The sequence below is a fragment of the Myotis nattereri genome (assembly GCF_964212035.1).
Source record: "Myotis nattereri genome assembly, chromosome: 12".
Lineage (NCBI taxonomy): Eukaryota > Metazoa > Chordata > Mammalia > Chiroptera > Vespertilionidae > Myotis > Myotis nattereri.
In genome coordinates, this window is record NC_138087.1 from 45,499,083 (window position 1) to 45,518,145 (window position 19,063).

Here is a 19,063-nt window from a genome sequence, read left to right on the forward strand (position 1 = left end):
ACAATGAAATTGGGGGTCACCACAACATGAGGAACTATATTAAAGGGTCGCGGCATTAGGAAGGTTGAGAACCACTGGTCTATGGAGTATTTGCCATGTGACATAACTGAGTGATTAGGGCCATCTCTGTTCTGAGAGAGGTCTCACCAAGTTGGTATTTTCAAGCTGTAGACAACCATGCTAATTGGAAAAGGGTTTTTTAAATCCTGTATTAGCTTCCTGTTGCTGCTGTAACAAATTAGCACAGATTCAGTGGCTTAAAACAATGCAAATTTAATATCTTACAGTTCTAGAGGTCAGAAGACTGACCAGGTCTCACTAAAATTAAGCTGTGGGCAGGGTTGTATTCCTTTTTGGAGCCTCTAGGGAAAATCTGTTTTCTCTCTTTTTCCAGCTCCGAGGGCTGCCTGCTTCCCTTGGCTCATGGTCTCCTCCCAACTTCAAACCAGCAATGGTCAGTTGAATCTCACATCACTCCAACACTGACAATTCTTCTGCCTCTAGTTCCACTTTTGAGGACACCTGTGGTTACCTTCGGCCCACTCAGATAATCGAGAATAATCTCTCCACCCCAAGATCATCTCATTAACAGCCTTCATTTAATCAATAACCTAATTCCCCATTGCATGTAATATAACCTATTCACAGGTTCTGAAGATTAGGTGGTAGACATATTTGGGAGGGAGTCATAGTACTCATCATGACCCCACTACCCTTACTTATTCTTGTCACCAAAGGTGAGTAGTTTATAGTTTTGTTTTCACTCTGGTAGTTCAAGTTCCTAAACCACCTCTTTATCACCGTCTGGAGCTTTTGTTTTACTTGCAGCTTTGGAAGGAATTTCTTCCTATGGGATATCTGGTGTTTTTCCCCCTGAGACTTACCTGGGCACAATGTATCACACAAGCCCTATTTCACTTCAGAAGAGAAGGTAGCACTCGTGAGAGAAAAGGGAATAAGAAAATAAGAACTGAATGACTGTTTATGAAGGTCTTCCATTGATCAAAATGTATGCTTTTTTTTTTTTTTTTCATTTAACACACATTTATTAAGTGCCTGCCATGTGCCTGGAAATGTGATTGATATTGAAGGTGCATTGATGAGCAAAACTGGCCCAGTGGTGAGCTGTCTTTTATCTACTAATATGTCATGAACATATGATTCGGAAGTGAGGCTTGTAGATACTAATTAGGAACCATTGGCACATAGGTGGTAATTGAATTCCTCTCTTTAGAGAGTCAAAAAGGGGCTTAGGAGTAAGCCCCAGGGTCCTCCAACATTTAATGACTTGGTGAACCTGAAAAAAAATAGTCTAAGGAAACAAAATCAGGGAGGGCTTCCTAGCAGACAAGAAGGGGTCAATGGGAAAAAATGGGTACATCTGTATAACTTTGAACAATAAAGATAAATTTTTTAAAAAGTTAATTGTAGTCCATGATAACACCTCTGAAATGTGAGATAAATTAAGGCCTGAGGAAGATCTTCTGTGTGTGGTGACACAGTGATCACGGCTGAGCAATGTGAGAACTCTTTCATAGCACGGGGACAGGAGGTGAGCAGTGAGGAAAAGCGAGGAGTAAAAGGCCAAAAATGTCACATGGCTTCTCAGGTTCTCCTCTGCCCCTTTCTGGAACTTATAAATGCTGCCAAAGGAACAATGGCCCCAAACACTGGACTCATTCGCCAGGGCTTTTGTCTTCCTCTGTATCCTGGTCCAGTAATTATTGTCTTGTCAGCTTGTCCATGCCTTTAGGATGCTGTTTTAAATATTTTATCCAGCTTCCCTAGATGACCTTGTTGGGCTGATTGGTCTGAACAATCTAGTCTGCTATTCTAGAAATAAATGCCTCGAGTCAAATTGAGGTTGAATTTATAGTGGAACTAATCTGTTCTGTTTGGTCATTCTCTGCAGCTTCCTTCGGCTTTATGAGGGCAGGCTTGCAGAAATAAGTTCGTTGGCTTCATGTGTACAACTAAATTTGCTTGGGAAGGAGTGTTTCCAGGTTTGTTATTTAGCGCAGGAATATGAAATCTAACCTGAATAAGAAGGCAAGTGAAGAAAAGAGAGGGCTGGTGACTTGGGAGAAAGTAAAGTGGTAAAAATCCCGAAGAAAATGCTTAGAATTCAGGAAAGTCGAGTGGGGATACAAACCCCAACAATTAGGAAAGGTAGTTGTAGTCAGATGTTTGAGTTAGTGCTTTGTAGACTGAGAAGTTACAGCTTCAAAGAGTGACCATGGGAATGGGTGGCTAAGGTGGAGTAGAGGAATTGATCATTGGAGATGAAAATGTAGATCCAAAGTCCAGGCTGCCAAATGGGCTATTCATATAGATGCTGAAGCCACCCAGGGTAATGTCAGGGGAGGTGAACAGGTGGTGGGAACTAGGAGAGAACCATGCATGTTCATTGTCTAGACAAGCCGTGGGCAAACTACGGCCCGCGGGCCGGATCTGGCCCGTTTGAAATGAATAAAACTATTGGGAAAAAAGACCGTACCCTTTTATGTAATGATGTTTACTTTGAATTTATATTAGCTCACACAAACACTCCATCCATGCTTTTGTTCCGGCCCTCCGGTCCAGTTTAAGAACCCATTGTGGCCCTTGAGTCAAAAAGTTTGCCCACCCCTGGTCTAGACCACCAGGAGGTCAAGGTTTGATTCCCGCCAGGGCACATTCCCAGGTTGCGGTCTCAATCCCCAGTAGAGGGTGTGCAGGAGGCAGCTAGTCAATGATTCTGTCTCGTCATTGATATTTCTATCTCTCCCTCTCCCTTCCTCTCTGAAATATATATAAATATAATTATATATTTAGAGAGAGAGAGAGAGATTGTATAAGTGATGGAGAAAATGGTAAAAAATTATAACACATTTCAGTAGTTAGTTAGAATGGAAGAAGTCAATCTTAGAGATTTTCCCGAATCACTTATATTTTGAACCATTAAAAAGTCTCTTCGTGCCTAATTCCACAAAACAATTTACTTTTTATCCTCAGTTTCCCCTCCTTAGTTTACTTGAAATTTACAAGTTCCAGACACATTGGCACATATTCTTTTATATGGATATATTCTGAATAATTTTTCCCTTAAACATATTAAGCCATCATTGGATTTTGTTGTTGTTTTCTTCTTTCTATAAATATCTTCCCACTGTTTATAGAATTATGCCCAGCAAAAGTGGGTAAACAAAATCTGGTCTCATGAAATAATTTGGAATTCCTTCTAACTGCATTTGATTTTGAATATAATTTTATTTTTGAACCATCTCAAAATTTATAAGGCATATAATCCCTACGCAAAAACTCATTCCTTTACAATCTAGTCCAGGGGTGGGCAAATTTTTTGACTCAAGGGCCACAATGGGTTCTTAAACTGGACCGGAGGGCCGGAACAAAAGCATGGATGGAGTGTTTGTGTGAGCTAATATAAATTCAAAGTAAACATCATTACATAAAAGGGTACGGTCTTTTCTTTTTTTTAGTTTTATTCATTTCAAACGGGCCAGATCTGACCCGCGGGCCGTAGTTTGCCCACGGCTGATCTAGTCCAAGGACTTAAATCAAGTAATTAGATAATCAAATACAATTTAAGTACATTCTGACATATTTTAGAACAAAGATGTGACATACTAATAATTGTTTTTGCACTGGCAGTGAGCCTCTTATTCTAACGTCCTGATTCATCAAAATTTGAAATATAGTTTCCTTAACTTATTTTTTCTAAGAACATACCTTTATCAACCATCAAAAACTAGAGAAACTTCTTATTTCTTTAAAGAAGGCAGACACTGTCTTGCAGAACATGGCCTAGGTAATATTCCTTTATTTTTGTTATAGTTTTCAATATATGTTCCCTTTTCTCTGATTTTTCTCTCAACAACTAAATATCCCCATATATGCCAATTCTCTGACAGAATATTCTTTCCTCTTTCCCCTCTGCCTCGAATAATGTTAGCATCATCCGCTGATGGCAATGGGGGTTGAGGGGGGATGGCAAGGCAGGGGAAGGGGAGGAGCAAGACAAAAGTGCATGCCTGTCTCCAAGGGGGCAGCTGGCCTGACATATCTAGAATGGATTAGTCAGGGCTGGTGTGAGGGTGCATCCTGGAGGCAATGGCCAGGGCTGGGCAGGTGGAGAAAAGGAGTGAAGCCCTCTAAACAGAATGACAATAAGGTTGAAATGTCTGCCTCACTTTTCTTCAACAATTAAAAACAATTATCTTAAAACATGTTCTAGTGGTAGCTTCCAAGAAAAGGTGGAATTTATTTTCATAAATATGAAATTTTTTCATAAATAAATGTTATTGATATGTATCTCACTGTGTGCTTTCCTAGCAAATTCATTTCATGCTAGGGTTCCAGGTGCTAATCTTGAACATCTGCTCTCACAAGCTGCCGTTGGGAGTCCATGGAAGGCAAAGTGTTTCTTAGTCTGAGCTGCGACCCGTTCGTTCCTAATGAGTCCCTGTGGGTGCTTCCCCCCCTGAAAGCCATCCCTGGATGGCCTCCCTGTCTGGCCGGGGCTTCCTACAGAAGACCCGTGGGAAGGGTTTCGGTGCAAGTTGTTTCTTTGAGAGGTGACCCCAGAAAGCACAGGGAGTGTGGACGTGAGGCAGGGGAGGGGGAAAGCCAGTAAGGGCTGTATGAATAAGTGGGTTCCAGCAACAGCAAGGGAGTTCAGGCCCACGGGGACCCTCTGCACGGGTGTGTAGAACAAGCCTTGGGTTTGCCCACCGAGGGCCAGACACTGCAGTGTACCCGCCAACTCCTGTCGCTCACTGGTTGCATGTCACTCCTGAGGCGCTGACTATTGGTTTCCGGGTGTGGCCAGAGAATGTGGCAGCTCCTGACCCGAAGAGAACTGCCTGCAGTAACCCGCGAGAGAGTCGGGGGACATGGGCAGTGGTCACCCCCAGCCAGCCTGAGATAGTGGCAGAGCACAGCCCCAGGCCCCGTGCAGCAGCGTCTGTGGTGCTGTGTAGGCATTTATGTGGTGTGAGCCTGAGCCTCTGGGAATTCATCATCCTTCATGGGAAGTGAGCAGTCTGCACAGGGAAGACAACTCAGGAGTGAAAATGATGAACCCGGCAGTGACTCAATCAGACAGGCCCGGACCTTAAGCTTTTGATGGGACTACATCCCACTTCCACACCTGCCAGGAGACCGGCCCCTCCTCATTCAGAGACATCGAAGCTCCCGCCTCGTTCACCTGCCCTTTAGGAAACATTATTGCTACTATTAGGCCTTCTTTCACAGATAAGGTGGAGCTCTTCAAAGATGGCACTGGGAAGACTGGCAACAGAAAACATTTTCTAAGAAAATATTAACCATGGATTTTATGATCTTTTGTGTCTTGAACATGTCAACATGAATTCTTTTCTGTGACTTAAAATATTTCTAATGTCCACGGGATAAGCAGGTCTGAGTGTACACATTCAGGTATATTTGTACTTGTATCTGTGCACACAACGGCAGCAAAATCAAACCATTTTTAAATTCTACATAAAACCTGCATAAGTATAGAGATTCGTATTTTTTAAAATGTTTAGGATTAATGTTGTCACCTAATTGACATGATCATTTGTATAGGCTTTTTCTATGTTCAGCAACAATAGAGCTGATTGGAGATGCAGAGACAGTTCACACACACATGTGTACACATAACACACATGTGTGCACGCACATAAACACTCAAACTCACAACATGTAAATCTGACATCCAAATGGACTTTGTATTCTTACCTTCCAGCTTCCTGGCTATCCATTCCTTTTGAGAGTTTAAATATTTTGTATTTCTGGCCTACCTGCCCGTTGTCTGAGCCCATCAGGAGCACCTCTGGCCATCAGCCCCAGGTCACAAGGAGCAGGAATGCATGTGCTCTTGGTGCAGGGAGCCAGCTGGGCTTGTCCTGCTGCCATTTCCCCAGGTTCACAGAAAGCCCTCTTCACAGACTGAGGGTGCTGGGCAGGTACAGCTCGAGAGCACTGGTTGGTAGCCTCTCTTCCCAACTCTGAGTTCACTGACATTACCAGTCAGTAGCTTCAAACTGGGCCTGGTGGGAGTATTTATTGAGCACACACTACAAACCAGCACCGTGGTCCCGTGCTATCACACCCCTTCATCCCCCCCACCCACCCCCATTGGTAACCATTTACCAGGATACCATGGGTGAGACCTTTGGAATTTCAAAAAGAAAGCAGACCCCTTTTGCTAACGCTGCTGTGAGCCCAGGAATATAATCATTGCTGCTACACCCCCTGAAGTGGGCCCTGAGTCTCAGGTGTGCCACCCCCAGGCACAGTGGCGGGCAGTGTGGGATTCCACACCACCAGGCCTGGCATCCCAGGTGAGGCACAGCCCAGGGCAGACACACACAGTCTGGTCAGCAGCTGTGCGTGCTCCCTGGCAGCAGGGTGCAGGGTGTGGAATCCCCATTTGCAGACTCCTAGGGCTTGCCAAGCCCCATCTGCCAGTTTGTCTTTCCCTGGTCATCTCTTAAATATCCACCATGTAAGTATATTAGGCAAACAGAACCGAGGGAAAGCCCCAGGGCCCTACTGCATGCAGTCCATCACATGGGACCGGCTCACAGTCCTCTAAGCTGCAAAAACACCTCCTCCAGGGCAGGACTGGAGATGCTTACGGAGGGCTGGGAAGGCCTCCCCAAGGGATTCCTGCCACCAGCTCTTTGTTATCAATTGGCTTAATTACCCTGTTCATTAAAAGCTGGTAAGTTGCCTTATTGTAGCCACAGGCTAATGGGACAGAAAAATACCTTTTGCATTCTTGGAGAAAACAGGATGTTTCTCTAAGAGAGAAAGTCAACACAGATCAGATTTCATATCTTGAGGCAGAAGAATTAAAAAAAAAAAAAAAAAGAATCTTTTCAGAACTCCCTGTGCATCTTAGATTTAAAGAGACCTACATTTTATAACCAAGGCCTTGTTTTGCAGGGACCTAAGAAGCTTCCTTAAAAGACTGTTCTACTCCTCGTGAATAGCTGGATCCATATTTTAACTAGCCCTGGCAGGAAAACAAAGAACCATGGTAGTAATGCAGAGATAACTTACTAGTAAAAGAAACCAAACCAACTAGAAGCCCACCAGTAACTACCATTGCTTTCCATACTCCGACCCTGATAGACATTTCAGTAAGGGCTTTAAATGCGGAGTACTGGAAGCATGGTAATGACTCAACATGAGACAAAAGAGAAAAGCAGCTGGCTGCCTTACCATCAGGATGGGCTCTGGACACATTATCAACAAACCATTGTTGTTCCTCAGCTCCCAGTTCCACCCCCACTCTTTGCGATGGTTTAACTGGTTCCTAGAGGCAGCACTTGGCCATCACAAAATTAAGAAAAATGGGAGGAACAGGGAAGGTGAAGAGCCAGACAGAGAAGCTTCCAGACCAACCACTTGTTTGCTTCCGAAAGAATAGGACAGAGAAGAAACCGACGATGCAGGCTTGTTCTATGAGTCAAAAGTGAAAATATTTGGCCTTGGATCAAATAATGTTCAGAGAGTTTGTGCTTTTACAGTAGACAGATGATCTTCCAGATGATGGTGCAGACGGACCCTGCTCCTACAGTGGCCAAGCCGGGTCAGAAGGTCATGGAGAGGGGAGAGCTGGGAGCTGTGGAGTGGGGAGAGCTGGGGGCTGCTTAAAGCCCTGCCTTCTCAGCAGAGAGACTGTGTGAACTGATCGCTCCAGGCCTGTACTGAGTGACAGTCCCCGGTCACACCATTCCCTTAATAGCAGGATCCAGGGAGAAGGGAATACCATCTATTCGAAATGGTCTCTCAAACCTGTAAGAATGGGCCCTCACCTGTTACCTGTTTGACTTAGTGGATAAGCGCATAGGCCTGCGGTCTGAAGGGTCCCAGGTTCGATTCTGGTCAAGGGCACATGTCTGGTTGTGGGCTTGATCCCGAGTAGGTGGCGGGCAGGAGGCGGCCGATCAATGATTCTCTCTCATCATTGATGTTTTTCTCTCTCTCTCCCTCTCCCATTCTCTCTGAAACCAGTAAGAATATACTTAAAAAATAAAGTGAAACGTGTAAGCATGGGATAGGAGAGCCTTAAACCGAAGGCTTTTCAGTAAAAATGACACTTTTTTCTCTAAAGTATTTGGACGGAACAGTGTTCTGAATAACACACAATTCCCTAAGCAAGGGCTGGACTGTCCATCAGAGAGACCTGATGACAGGTGAGAGGGACAGGTGCTGCTTTTGGTAGGGTTTTAAGTCTCTCCACAGGCACTGATTCTCTAGGAAAAAACCCCACAAAACACTTGCCACCATCAACACCAACTCCACACAACTGCCAGCAAAAGAAAAGCTACTTTTTAGCTGATCTCGAAAGCCTACCTGTTTCTAAGTCACAGACATAAACAACACCTACACCAGGTCCCTTTGCCCAAGTGGAGTACACCCATTCACCACACCACTGACTCAGGAAACTCTGAGCCAAGCATTGCTGCTTTAGGCCAGTGTTTTCTCCTTATTAGAAGCTGCTTCAGGTTGAAGATAGCGGCTTTGTAAGTCTTTATTGAGCAGATATATAAATTTATTTTTACAGTTGTGTGCAACCTAAATCAGGGCAATTTTTTTAAAAGCTAATTTGATCAATACTATCAATACGAATATTCCTCCTACAGGAGGCTGAAGTTTCTGATTATACACAGAGGGGAAAATAAATTTTTGGTTGGTTTAGACACTATTGAATTTGTCTACTCTGGAAAATGCATGTGCAGTATGAAGTGTTTTAAGAAAAGATTTATTCCAATACTGCTCATAATAAAGATCATTCCAGGAGAAGTTTGGGCAACTTCAAGAGAAGCAAAACTCAAGAATGAAGCATACTGTCGTACAAAATTATGGCCAAAAATACTGTATTTTTAACCAGCAAGATCATTGGGGCATTATTATACAACATTAGGTGTTTTTTTGCAAAACTAGTTCCCATCCCCAAACATTAGACAATACATGCATTTGAATGACATTTTAAGAACCAGTAAATATGATCTTTTTAAATACTGCAATTAAAAATGTTTTCTGACAAAACTCCCTAAACACATAGGTCTAGTAAGGGTTTCCAATGTGATGACAGGTGAGGAATCCAGCAAGAAGTGGCATTTAGAGAGTTTTTTGAGGAAAAGAAATCCACCAACATGCTTCCGGTAAAGTAACCTGAACAAAATTACATAGTCTTCTTCCTAAACTTAAAAATATTCTATTGCATATCTTCCTGTGATTTTTTTTCTGTCTACCACAGCTTATAGGAAAATCAGAATTCCTTTATTCATGTAAGATCCAATTTTACCCAAGAGGTGTTTTAATCACATGTAAATGTCATTGATTTTTGGGTTGGAATTACGTGGGGAAATGTAAGTACATGACAGATAAGAGAGGTAAGAAGGAAATTAATATCTGAGCACCTACTGTGTGCTGAGTGTGTATGCATACGTTGAACAGATGATTCTAGAGGCAGAGTGTTACTAAAAGGACATTGGCAGTTGGGAAGAAGACAGGAAATGGTTTTTTACTCTGAGAAAAACAAATGCCAAGCTGAGAGTCTGCACGAAGTAGCTGCAAAACGGCAGAGTGTCTGGCTCCAAAAATCTCTAGCTAATCATATACAACTAGGCCATTTCTTTTCCTAATTTGATGGAATCAAAATGAAACCCCAAAGACATAGTTACCAGGACAGATCTATTAACGCTACATATGCTGGAAATATGTAGAGAAAGATAAACATACAGTATTACTTGTTTTAATTTTGTGTGTGTTTCTAACCAAAGATATATCTTTGGAAGAAAATGTTACCATATACCAAGCACACCTTTTTTGTATCAATTGAGATGTTGTCATTTTACCAATTAAGTGGTTTTAAACCCTTAGTTATTTTTAAGAAGAGCAGCAATATACATTACAATATTTGGGTACACTTTATTTTTATATGGGTTAACATTCTGCTATATTTCATTTCATTCGTCCTTTTTTGAGAAACTGAAAACAGAAAAATTGAAGGTAATTTGAAGGTTATTTCCAACCAGTATCTGAGTCTTGCGGTATTTCATTATGCAGCCCTTTCTTCCCATTATTTTTTTATTTTTTTGCAAATAAGTCATTTTGACCCAAATCCAGCATAAATAGCATTTCACCGATTCCTAACTTAAGACAACTAAAATTTACAGTCATGTGGCAGTATAAATTTTAAGATTACAGTTCGTACACCTTGACAATCAAGATAGTCTGAAGTACAAAAAGTAAATTGTCCTTTAGCTGAATTACCTTTTAAAATATTAGACCTGCTAGTTAATCTACAAAAAAATACAAGTTTCAGGTGTTCTTCAAATACCTTTTGTAGATGTCATTTGTTAGTAAACAACATATGCAGGTTCCTAAAAGGCCCCCCTCCCCCAGTCTATTCATGACATTCAACAGAGCTCTTTATATGGGAATGTTAAAAAAAACACACACACTTTGAGGGGTTGTATTTACTTTCGAATGGGCGGGTTATTTCCCTTTGTTTCAGATATGAGGCACAAACTTCTGAATTTAAGCTCTGTAAGGCATAGTACAACCTCCAATTTACAAATTAGGAATTCTCTGTGGGTTGGAACTGCCGTGCCACGCAAAAAAGGGAAAAATCATCTGTAAACTGGTACACTGCAATGTGTTAGTGAGTCATGAAATGGCTGCTCGCCTTGGTATGCTGAGGAAAGGTTTTTTGGGGTTTTTGTTTCTGAATAAGACATGCCCAAGTCATAAAACCTGCCACAGCCTCCGTCACCTACAGCCTCGACAGGAGTCCAGTGGCACACGCTGATAACGCTTGCAATCAGAATATAATATAAAGCATGAGTAAACTTTGTTTTTATACAAAACTGAAAAGAATCCCTTCCCACCCCTATCCCCTTCAATAAAACCCCAAACAAAGAAAGGAAAGAAGAAAATCCTTTAGCTTCGACTGACTAGTGTGGCTACAAGTAGGTTTCCAGGCATCACTGCAGGTAGGGTGATCAATTTTTTCCTTTCTCGAGAGAAGGGATCTTGTCATGCACCCTAGGAGGAACAGTGGGGCCACAAACCTCCATTCTGCATAGCAATTCCATCCCAATTTCATAAAGACACATAGAACAGTCTTTCCCTGTGCGGCTCAGCTTCCTCTGAGCTTTGAGATCAGGTTTAATCAACTACAATCTACTATAGCTCTATTAAATAGAATATCTTGATTCCCTACAACTGTAACACTTATGATCTTGTGATGAGGTTTTCTCTATACACACTGTAGGCCTTCAAATGTTGTTTACATTTGTTTTCTTTTTTTATTTTCTTTTTTATTTTATTTTTTTGCTGCACCAAATTTAAGATCGCCCTTTCAGGCAAGCAGTGGTCTCTAGCTGTTAAAACATTTTCTTAGTGGATCACAATAGCTTCTAAAACTGCCTTTCTAGTAAAGGCCACCAGAGAGGTAATACTAAACTGTGCATTTGCCAAATAAGAATATGAATTGTATAAAAGCTCATATTCCAATCCTAGGTAAATGGCAAAAGTTCTACAAAGTTGTTTTCCATGTTTGTATAAAAGCTCCAACTGATTTTATGTATTTTGCTATGAAATTACCTTTGGGTCTTATAATCAGTATACCTCTGCTCAGGAATGTGCAAATGATTTTATACAGCACGATGCTAGTACCGCTCTGTACGAGAGTAAGGTTTTTTTTTTTTTTTCTTGTTTTCTAAATGGAAAAAAAAAATATCCCTAGTCAGAAATAAACTGACAAATTTACATTCTCCTCTCTTAAAAAAGTAAATAAAATAACATTATTCAAAATGTGAATTAGCTATAAGACATACAATTACATAGATACATATCAATACAGCACATTCAACCTGCCAAAACAATTAATGATCACAAAGCCAGTATGGATACTGCAATATCAAGGGAGAGATGTATGTACAACGATTAGAGCATTCATAATTGCACTATACTTACAGGCAGTCTGTTTCTTGATTAAATTACAGGTGCTTTCTGAGCAAGGAAAAAAAAAAGTAACCTGTGCTGTTTGAGGCTGGGAGAGTGCAGAGTGAGAACACGGCATTACCACTCAGTAATAACCCTTGTCCTCATCGAATAAGCCCCCCGTTTCCTCCCTCCCCTTTGCTGTTTCAAGAGAGTGATTTACATGGAAGTTCAGACTTGTGCCAAATAGCATTATAGTTAAAATGAGACCACGGCATGGCCTCATTCTAACTTTCCAGCAGGTTTAAAACAATCTGGATTTATTTTCTTAAAACCTATTTCAACTCACGCTGCTTGACCGGAGAGCTCATCCATGCACGTGCTGTGTTTTTTTGCATTTGTTGGAAATGGCACACAGAGAACTCCAGATCTCTCTCCAAGCAGGTTCAGTTCCATAAATAGTGTTCTACAGAACAGTGAGAGGTTACTTTTGAGTTTAGTCCACAAATCTTCCTTAAGTTCTACTTAACCAGTCACCAGTTTAAAAAGATCCAAAGGTGGTAAACGAGCAGTAGCTTCAGATTTTGCAAATTAAAGGTGTCAGAATAATACTATCCATCAGTGTTCTTGGCAGACCTACTCGACCTTAAAGAACATAAAGAGCACAAGTGGCTTCAAATGAAGAGACACAAGCAAATGTCACACTGCATCACAGAGGACACTTTTCCACATTGCTGATTTGGACACTCGACATGGAACGTGGAGACTCAACAGTAAGGACTAAAAAAGCATGGACCGTGAGAATCAAATGTACAGTCACCAACTGTTTGGCAATTGGTGTTTCAGGTTCATTCTCAGCCAATCATTTCAGGCTTCACAGTCTTATTCCCTTACATTTTAAGATACCGGCTTTTATCGTTTAAGTTCTTATTCTGTTTTACAAAAAGCCAGCTTTGGCAACACAGACCTATAATAAAAATCATCTGAAAATTGTGGCCCACACACTCAGAAAAAAAAAGGGAGGAAAAATCCTAACCAAGGGGAAAAAAAATTAAGAGCAACCTATGAAAAGGCCCTGGGTAGCAGCCACTAGGGTAATGTAGTGTCTGTTGGCATTTTTTTTTTTTTTTTTTTTGGCATCTGTGATTTAAAGAGAGGGTGAAAAAAGAAAAAGCAAGGAAGGGAGGAAGGACGATGGCATGTGGCATTTCAAAAGATAGGACTCCTTCCGCGCGTCTCTGCCCTCGCCTCACTGACATCTGCACATCCCTCTGAGCAGCCACACTATGGCTGAAGGCAGAAATCCAAAAGGAATGACACTTAACTGTTAGACAGGCATCCAGGCCAAAGTGAGGCAAGACAATATACTTACATAAAAACCTCTATATGTGTATCCAGAGCAATACAGTTAAAACCATAGTATTAATACTTATAATCAATCCTTCAGCAAAAACTAAAAAATGTTCAACTAAGCTGATGTTGATGGCTTAAATCGAATGATGTCATCCTGAACCGTTTCATTCGGGAGAAAAATCTGACCAAGGATGGAACTAGGATAAAGGCCATTGTAACCCGGGAAAAATCAGGAGGGAGGTTATAGGTTAGGAAATAGGAAATCAGCTTCATTTTGCTCAGTGGGAAAGGAGGAAAGAGGGAGAGAGAGGGAGGGGGGGAGAGAGAGGGGCAGGGACAGAGAGGAAAACAACGAATCAACTCTTATCTTTGTGAGTGCATGACTGAGAATTTAAAATACATTGAGTCACGAGGTTTTGCCTAAAAAAAAGATAGAGAGGAAATGTGCTGGGACTGTACTTCAGCATTCTGTTTTTCCTCTGAATAGTTAAATAAAATCATAATATTTACTACAAACTCTGTGGACACGCTCACACAGAGTCCTGGACGGCAATAAATTAGTATTATGCAAATTGCTTTCCACAGAAATACAGTCCCTCTTGTACAGCTTCGATAGCCCACCAAGGAAGGGAAGGGCGGTGTCGAGGAGGCACAATTAGACCAGATTGTACTCCTTCAGGTTCAGCTGGAGGATGGTGTCCTTGACGGCAGCAAAGACAAAGCGGATGTTCTCGGTGTCTGTGGCGCACGTGAAGTGGGAGTAGATAATTTTGTCACTGTCTGGGTTCAGGTCCACGAACATCTTCAGGATGAATTCTCGAGCTGCCTGGGCATCTCTCTGGGGTCCTGTTGGCCAAGGGAGGAGAGAGACAGCTTGTTAGTTGAGGCATTAATGCGCTTGCTCAATAAATGTTTACTGGGTCATACGCATGAAGATGACGTCTGTATTGCTCCTTTTTAAAAATAAGGTGCCTGCATTTTTTTCCAACCCCAGTTGACAGATTTTGTTAGCACATGTCAGGTGCACAACATAGTGAATAGACATTTATATCACTTATGAAGTGAACACCCCGATAAGTTCAGTGTGCATCTGAAACCATTCATAATTATTACAATATTACTGACTATAGTCCCAATGCTGTACTTTAACATCACTGTTACTATTTTATAACTGGAAACTTGTACTTCTTAATCTCTTCACCCTTTTCACTCATCCTCCAAACCCCCTCCCATCTGGCAATCATCAGCTTATTTTCTGTATCTATGCGTTTGTTTTGTTTTTTAAATTCCATATATAAGCAAGATCATAGGGTATTGCCTTTCTCTGTCAGACTTATTTTACTTAGCATAATACCTTCTAGGTCCATCCATGTTGTTGCAAATGGCAAGATTTCATCCTTTTTTATGGCTGAGTAATATTCCACTTTATATATGTACCACCTCTTTATCTGTTTGTCTATTGAGGAACACTTAGGTTGCATCCATATGTTAGCTATTGTAAATAATGCTGCAGGAGCATAGGGGCGAATATATCTTTTCGAATTAGTGTCTTGAATTTCTTTGGTCAAACATTTAATTAACTCATCCCTAATGCCTTGCAGGGCCAGACCAAATGGTTTCGAGGGCTATATAGCGCTTGGGCTGGACATCCCCACCCCTGCTCTGAAGAATATCAGAACTAGACTCAAGCTCATTAAAGAGCACTTGGAGTGTGTTATGTTTTTAAGAATAAATATGTTATTTGAAAAAATATAAACTACAAAGAACTCATAGCAGGAACACAATTCCACAATCCCTGAACAATTTTGCAATTCAAGCCCATGTGGAAATGATAATTTCCCTTCCTAAAAAGAAATACAGAAATGGCATTCATTATGATTAAGACCTTGTAAGTGCAGAAATGTGGAAGTGTGAAATTTATAACACCATAAACATGTTTATTACAAAAACATCACTGCAGAGTGGGCCTTGCGTTTGTTCAGTCTTCTCTCATCTTACGAGGGCTTTGGGTCTCGTGAAATGACAGCTGCATTTGCTTGTGAATAATAAAGTGTCTCCTTGCCATGACCATGTGTCCTGTGTGTGCTATGTGTGTACTGGAGGAGACAGACAGTAAGGACCATCTTCAGATTTTAAGACATTCACAATGGGCACCTGTTGGAAGGAAAATACTCACAGTGATGGGGAATCTGAGGAAAATACGACAAAGAAGATATGTAAAGAGATCACGGAGATGTTGGAGGGAGAGAGGGAGGGAGAGAGGGAAAGAGTGTGAAAAGGAGAGAGAAATAGGCTTTTCTCACAGGAAAATACAACTGATGTGACTCTGTGTGCTGCACGGAGCAGCCCGAGCCTGGGTGGGCAGGCTGTGCTGTACCTCCCCTCCGTCATCCTGAATGCAAGCACATCCTGAGAGCATGCTGGCCCACGGGTGGGTGATGTGTATGGGGGAAGGGGTCGTTTCCCGCCTGCCAAGTCTCACCAAATTGAGAAAATTTATGAATCTCTCTTTCCAGAGGGGTGAGGCAAGCACGTGGTCTGGGATGTACACTAGAGGCTTTGTGCCCGTCACATGTGGGCAGATGCTGTGTTTCAAGAGCATGCCTGTTGTATGGGAGAGCAAGTGAACTACATGTGAAGTTAGTTCCTTCCACAGTTTCTCAGGGAGACTGAGGAATACAGCTTCAGGCATTTATGACTTGGTAGCAGGCTAGTGGCAGATTCAAAGCGGGAAAAGTGAAAACACTGTGCAGGGTAGGAAAGTTATATGTTTGTTTTTTTAAGGAACAACAATGCACAAAGGAAAATGTACTTGCAGAGGGGACCTTCAGTTCTTTAAATATGCACCGTCTCCCTTCCTCGTGTGGGATGAAAGGATGAGTGAAACACCATCCCTGATGTGTCTGTATATTCACAGAAAGCTGTGAAGCCAAACTGAATCATAGCTTTTAAAGTAATTACCTTCTAGAAGTACAGAAACGTTGAACTGATATCCTACCCAGACACCACGTGATGAAATAATTTTAAAACTAGTCTGTTCTGCTGCCATGATGCCTGCTCTGCAACAGGTGCGTGGGGTTTGTGCTCTTCTGTGGCAGGTACCACATGTGCTCAGTGACTTATCTTTGAGATTCCCTTCCATTCTTTCTCACTTAGGAAGGAAATGAGTAGCTGATAAACTTGTCCATGGCATTGTCGCCAGTAAGCAGCAGGCTGGAGCTCTGATGGGCCAAGCCTGTTCTCAACTACCATTCTGTCTAGACCAGGTTTGGCAAACCTTCTCGGTAAAGGGCCAGAGTAAATATTTTAGGCATTTGATCTCTGTCATGACTACTCAATTCTGCTGTTGTAGCGTGAGAATAGTCACAGACAGTGCCCAAATGCATGGGTGTAACTGTTTCAATAAAACTTTATGGGGCAGCAGCTGTGACTCTTTCAGTTGTTTTAGAAGGGCTGGGTGTAGGCCCTGGCTGGGTAGTTCAGTTGGTTAGAGCGTCATCCAAATTTGCCAAGGTGGTGGGTTTGATTCCCGGTCAGGGCACATAAAAGAATCAACCAATGAAGGCATAAGTGGGTGGAATAACAAATCAATGTTTCTCTCTGTCTCTCTCTCATCAATAAAAAATAAATAAATACAATCTTAAAAAAGAAATAGAGTGGCTGGATATGGATGCATTTTGTTATCAACTGATCAAGTATTTCTCAGAATGGGTTGGATATCCTGTCCAGTGGTTCAGGACTTTACTGCCTGGTTGGGGAGGCAAGATCTGTTTATAAGAAGGAAGTAAATAATGCAAAGCCATATGAGTACTGAACTGAGTGCTACTGATTCTAAATGCCAGAGGAAGAGCTTAAAGGAAAGGCACCATTCCTCAGGATGATGGTACTTCATCAGCTCAAAGTAAGTATTTCCTGAATAGTCACTATGTGTCAACCATCATACTAAAATGTCACACCTATGTTATCTATTAGAGTCTACAAAACAATCCCAGGAGTTTGGTCCTAAGGCCCAGAGAAACCAAGTGACTTGATCGTGGTTCTATAAAAAGGAAATATGGACCTGAACCTGGGCGGCTGACTGCAGAGCATGGGCTCTTGACCACAAAAATGTGCTCTCTCTCCAGCAAGAGGCAGAGGCAGACTATCACCAAATGAGTGAGAGATACAGAGGGAATCATAGTGGTTGCTACACTGTCAGTTAACACTGCTGGACTGTTCCCTCCTCTGATACATTTATTTCAAAACACGCAAGACGTTGTTTTCTTTTGCTATAATTTTCAGCATTGTTAGGGAATGAAATGTTTCCTGTCATTAGAAGATGAAGCAAACAAAAACCTGTCCTTCCTCAGTCATGCCACACACACTTCTGAAGGGAAAGCAGCAGGGGGGCACTGTGATGTGTTTGCTGGCCTTGTATTGGTCTTGGTAGGGAAAACATCTCCCCAGCTACTGGGCTGGCTGAAGAGTGCTGACTTACCATCATATTCCGGGAAGTAGTCAACTAGGTGGGAATACATAATTTTCTCCTCTAGAAGATCTTTCTTGTTTAAGAACAGAATAACTGAGGAGTTCTGGAACCAGGGATATGTGATAATTGTTCTAAAGAGGGCTTTGCTTTCTTCCATTCGGTTCTGAAAGACATCATCAGAAAAACAAGGCGTGAATTACTTGATTACTCAATCTGTGAATCGTGCTCCTTTCTGAAGTCCAGCCATCTTCTGTATGCATCAGATTTTTGTAGCCTTGGGCTGAGCTGTAGTCACTTTCACCAGGATTTACATGCAAATGGTTCAGGACACATCTGGACTATTCTCATTACGTAAACTCTCAGGTTGACAAGCAAAAGAGAATAATAATAAATTTGCTGAGTTAACTCCTTCAACCTTAAGAGAAAGTAATCAAACCCAAGAAAATCATGTTGAATCTGGCACACTGTCATAAATTTTCACCCAAAATTATTTGTTCATGACCAAATACTTAAGATCTGAATTAAGAGCTAAATCCTAGGCTTCATTTTTGCGTTTCCTAAGCTGTGTTTAATTTCCTAAGCACCAGAATTAACTCTATTTTTAAACAATGAAAATAATGTTAATTCATTGCCCAAAGTGCATATATATTTCTAGAATTATTACTACATACATAGTAATACTATATAGATAGGTAGATATCTCCCCTGATAAGAAAACATATGGAAACAATATTTTTGGAACATATATTTCCCATTTATTGGAGCCCACTTTCTTCCTGTTTCACTATAATTTTCATACAGGACTACACAGATTATGTGGAGACTATGTAATTACCTGGATATGCAAATGTGATATTTCTAATCTTCAGCACTTATGAGAGTGTTCTTACTTGAAGCTATATTACCTACCCAACCTTGGTAACATAAAATCACCCAAGAATTGTTCCTCTCATGGCCACATTCACCTCTAAATAATTCCTACCCTCAGGCCACAAAAGCAGCAGCGTTGGGGAATCCTCCTTTCCCTGAGGATATAAAAGCCATGGCGCATGGGCACGCTTCTTCCTAGACATACAGATGACACTTTCCAACCTCAATTTAGTTCTATTTGTTATGACTGCATTTCAGGCAATGAAAAGGCCTGCCTGAGATTGAGCCCACCTCTACTGCTAACAGGAGGCTCAGTGGTTTACACAAGAACATCCTATCTCCCAACACCCTGGTTGGCTCAGAACCTGGTCAATCTAGGCCTAAGTCATTCAGAACACCTCTTTC

At 41.6% G+C, this 19,063-nt stretch overlaps 1 protein-coding gene across 1 annotated transcript in view; it reads right to left on the bottom strand.

Annotated features, from left to right (window-relative positions):
- Window positions 1–11,743: 11,743 nt before the first annotated feature.
- Window positions 11,744–19,063, bottom strand: part of LOC308527666 (guanine nucleotide-binding protein G(q) subunit alpha) — a 263,460-nt gene continuing 256,140 nt past the window's right edge. Inside the window, exons 6-7 of the mRNA XM_081103072.1 lie at window positions 17,798–17,951; window positions 11,744–14,166 (exon numbers count right to left, since the gene is read on the bottom strand). Coding sequence (XP_080959198.1) covers window positions 13,976–14,166; window positions 17,798–17,951 — 345 coding nt within the window. The 3' untranslated portion in view covers window positions 11,744–13,975. The remainder of the gene's footprint in view (window positions 14,167–17,797; window positions 17,952–19,063) is intronic.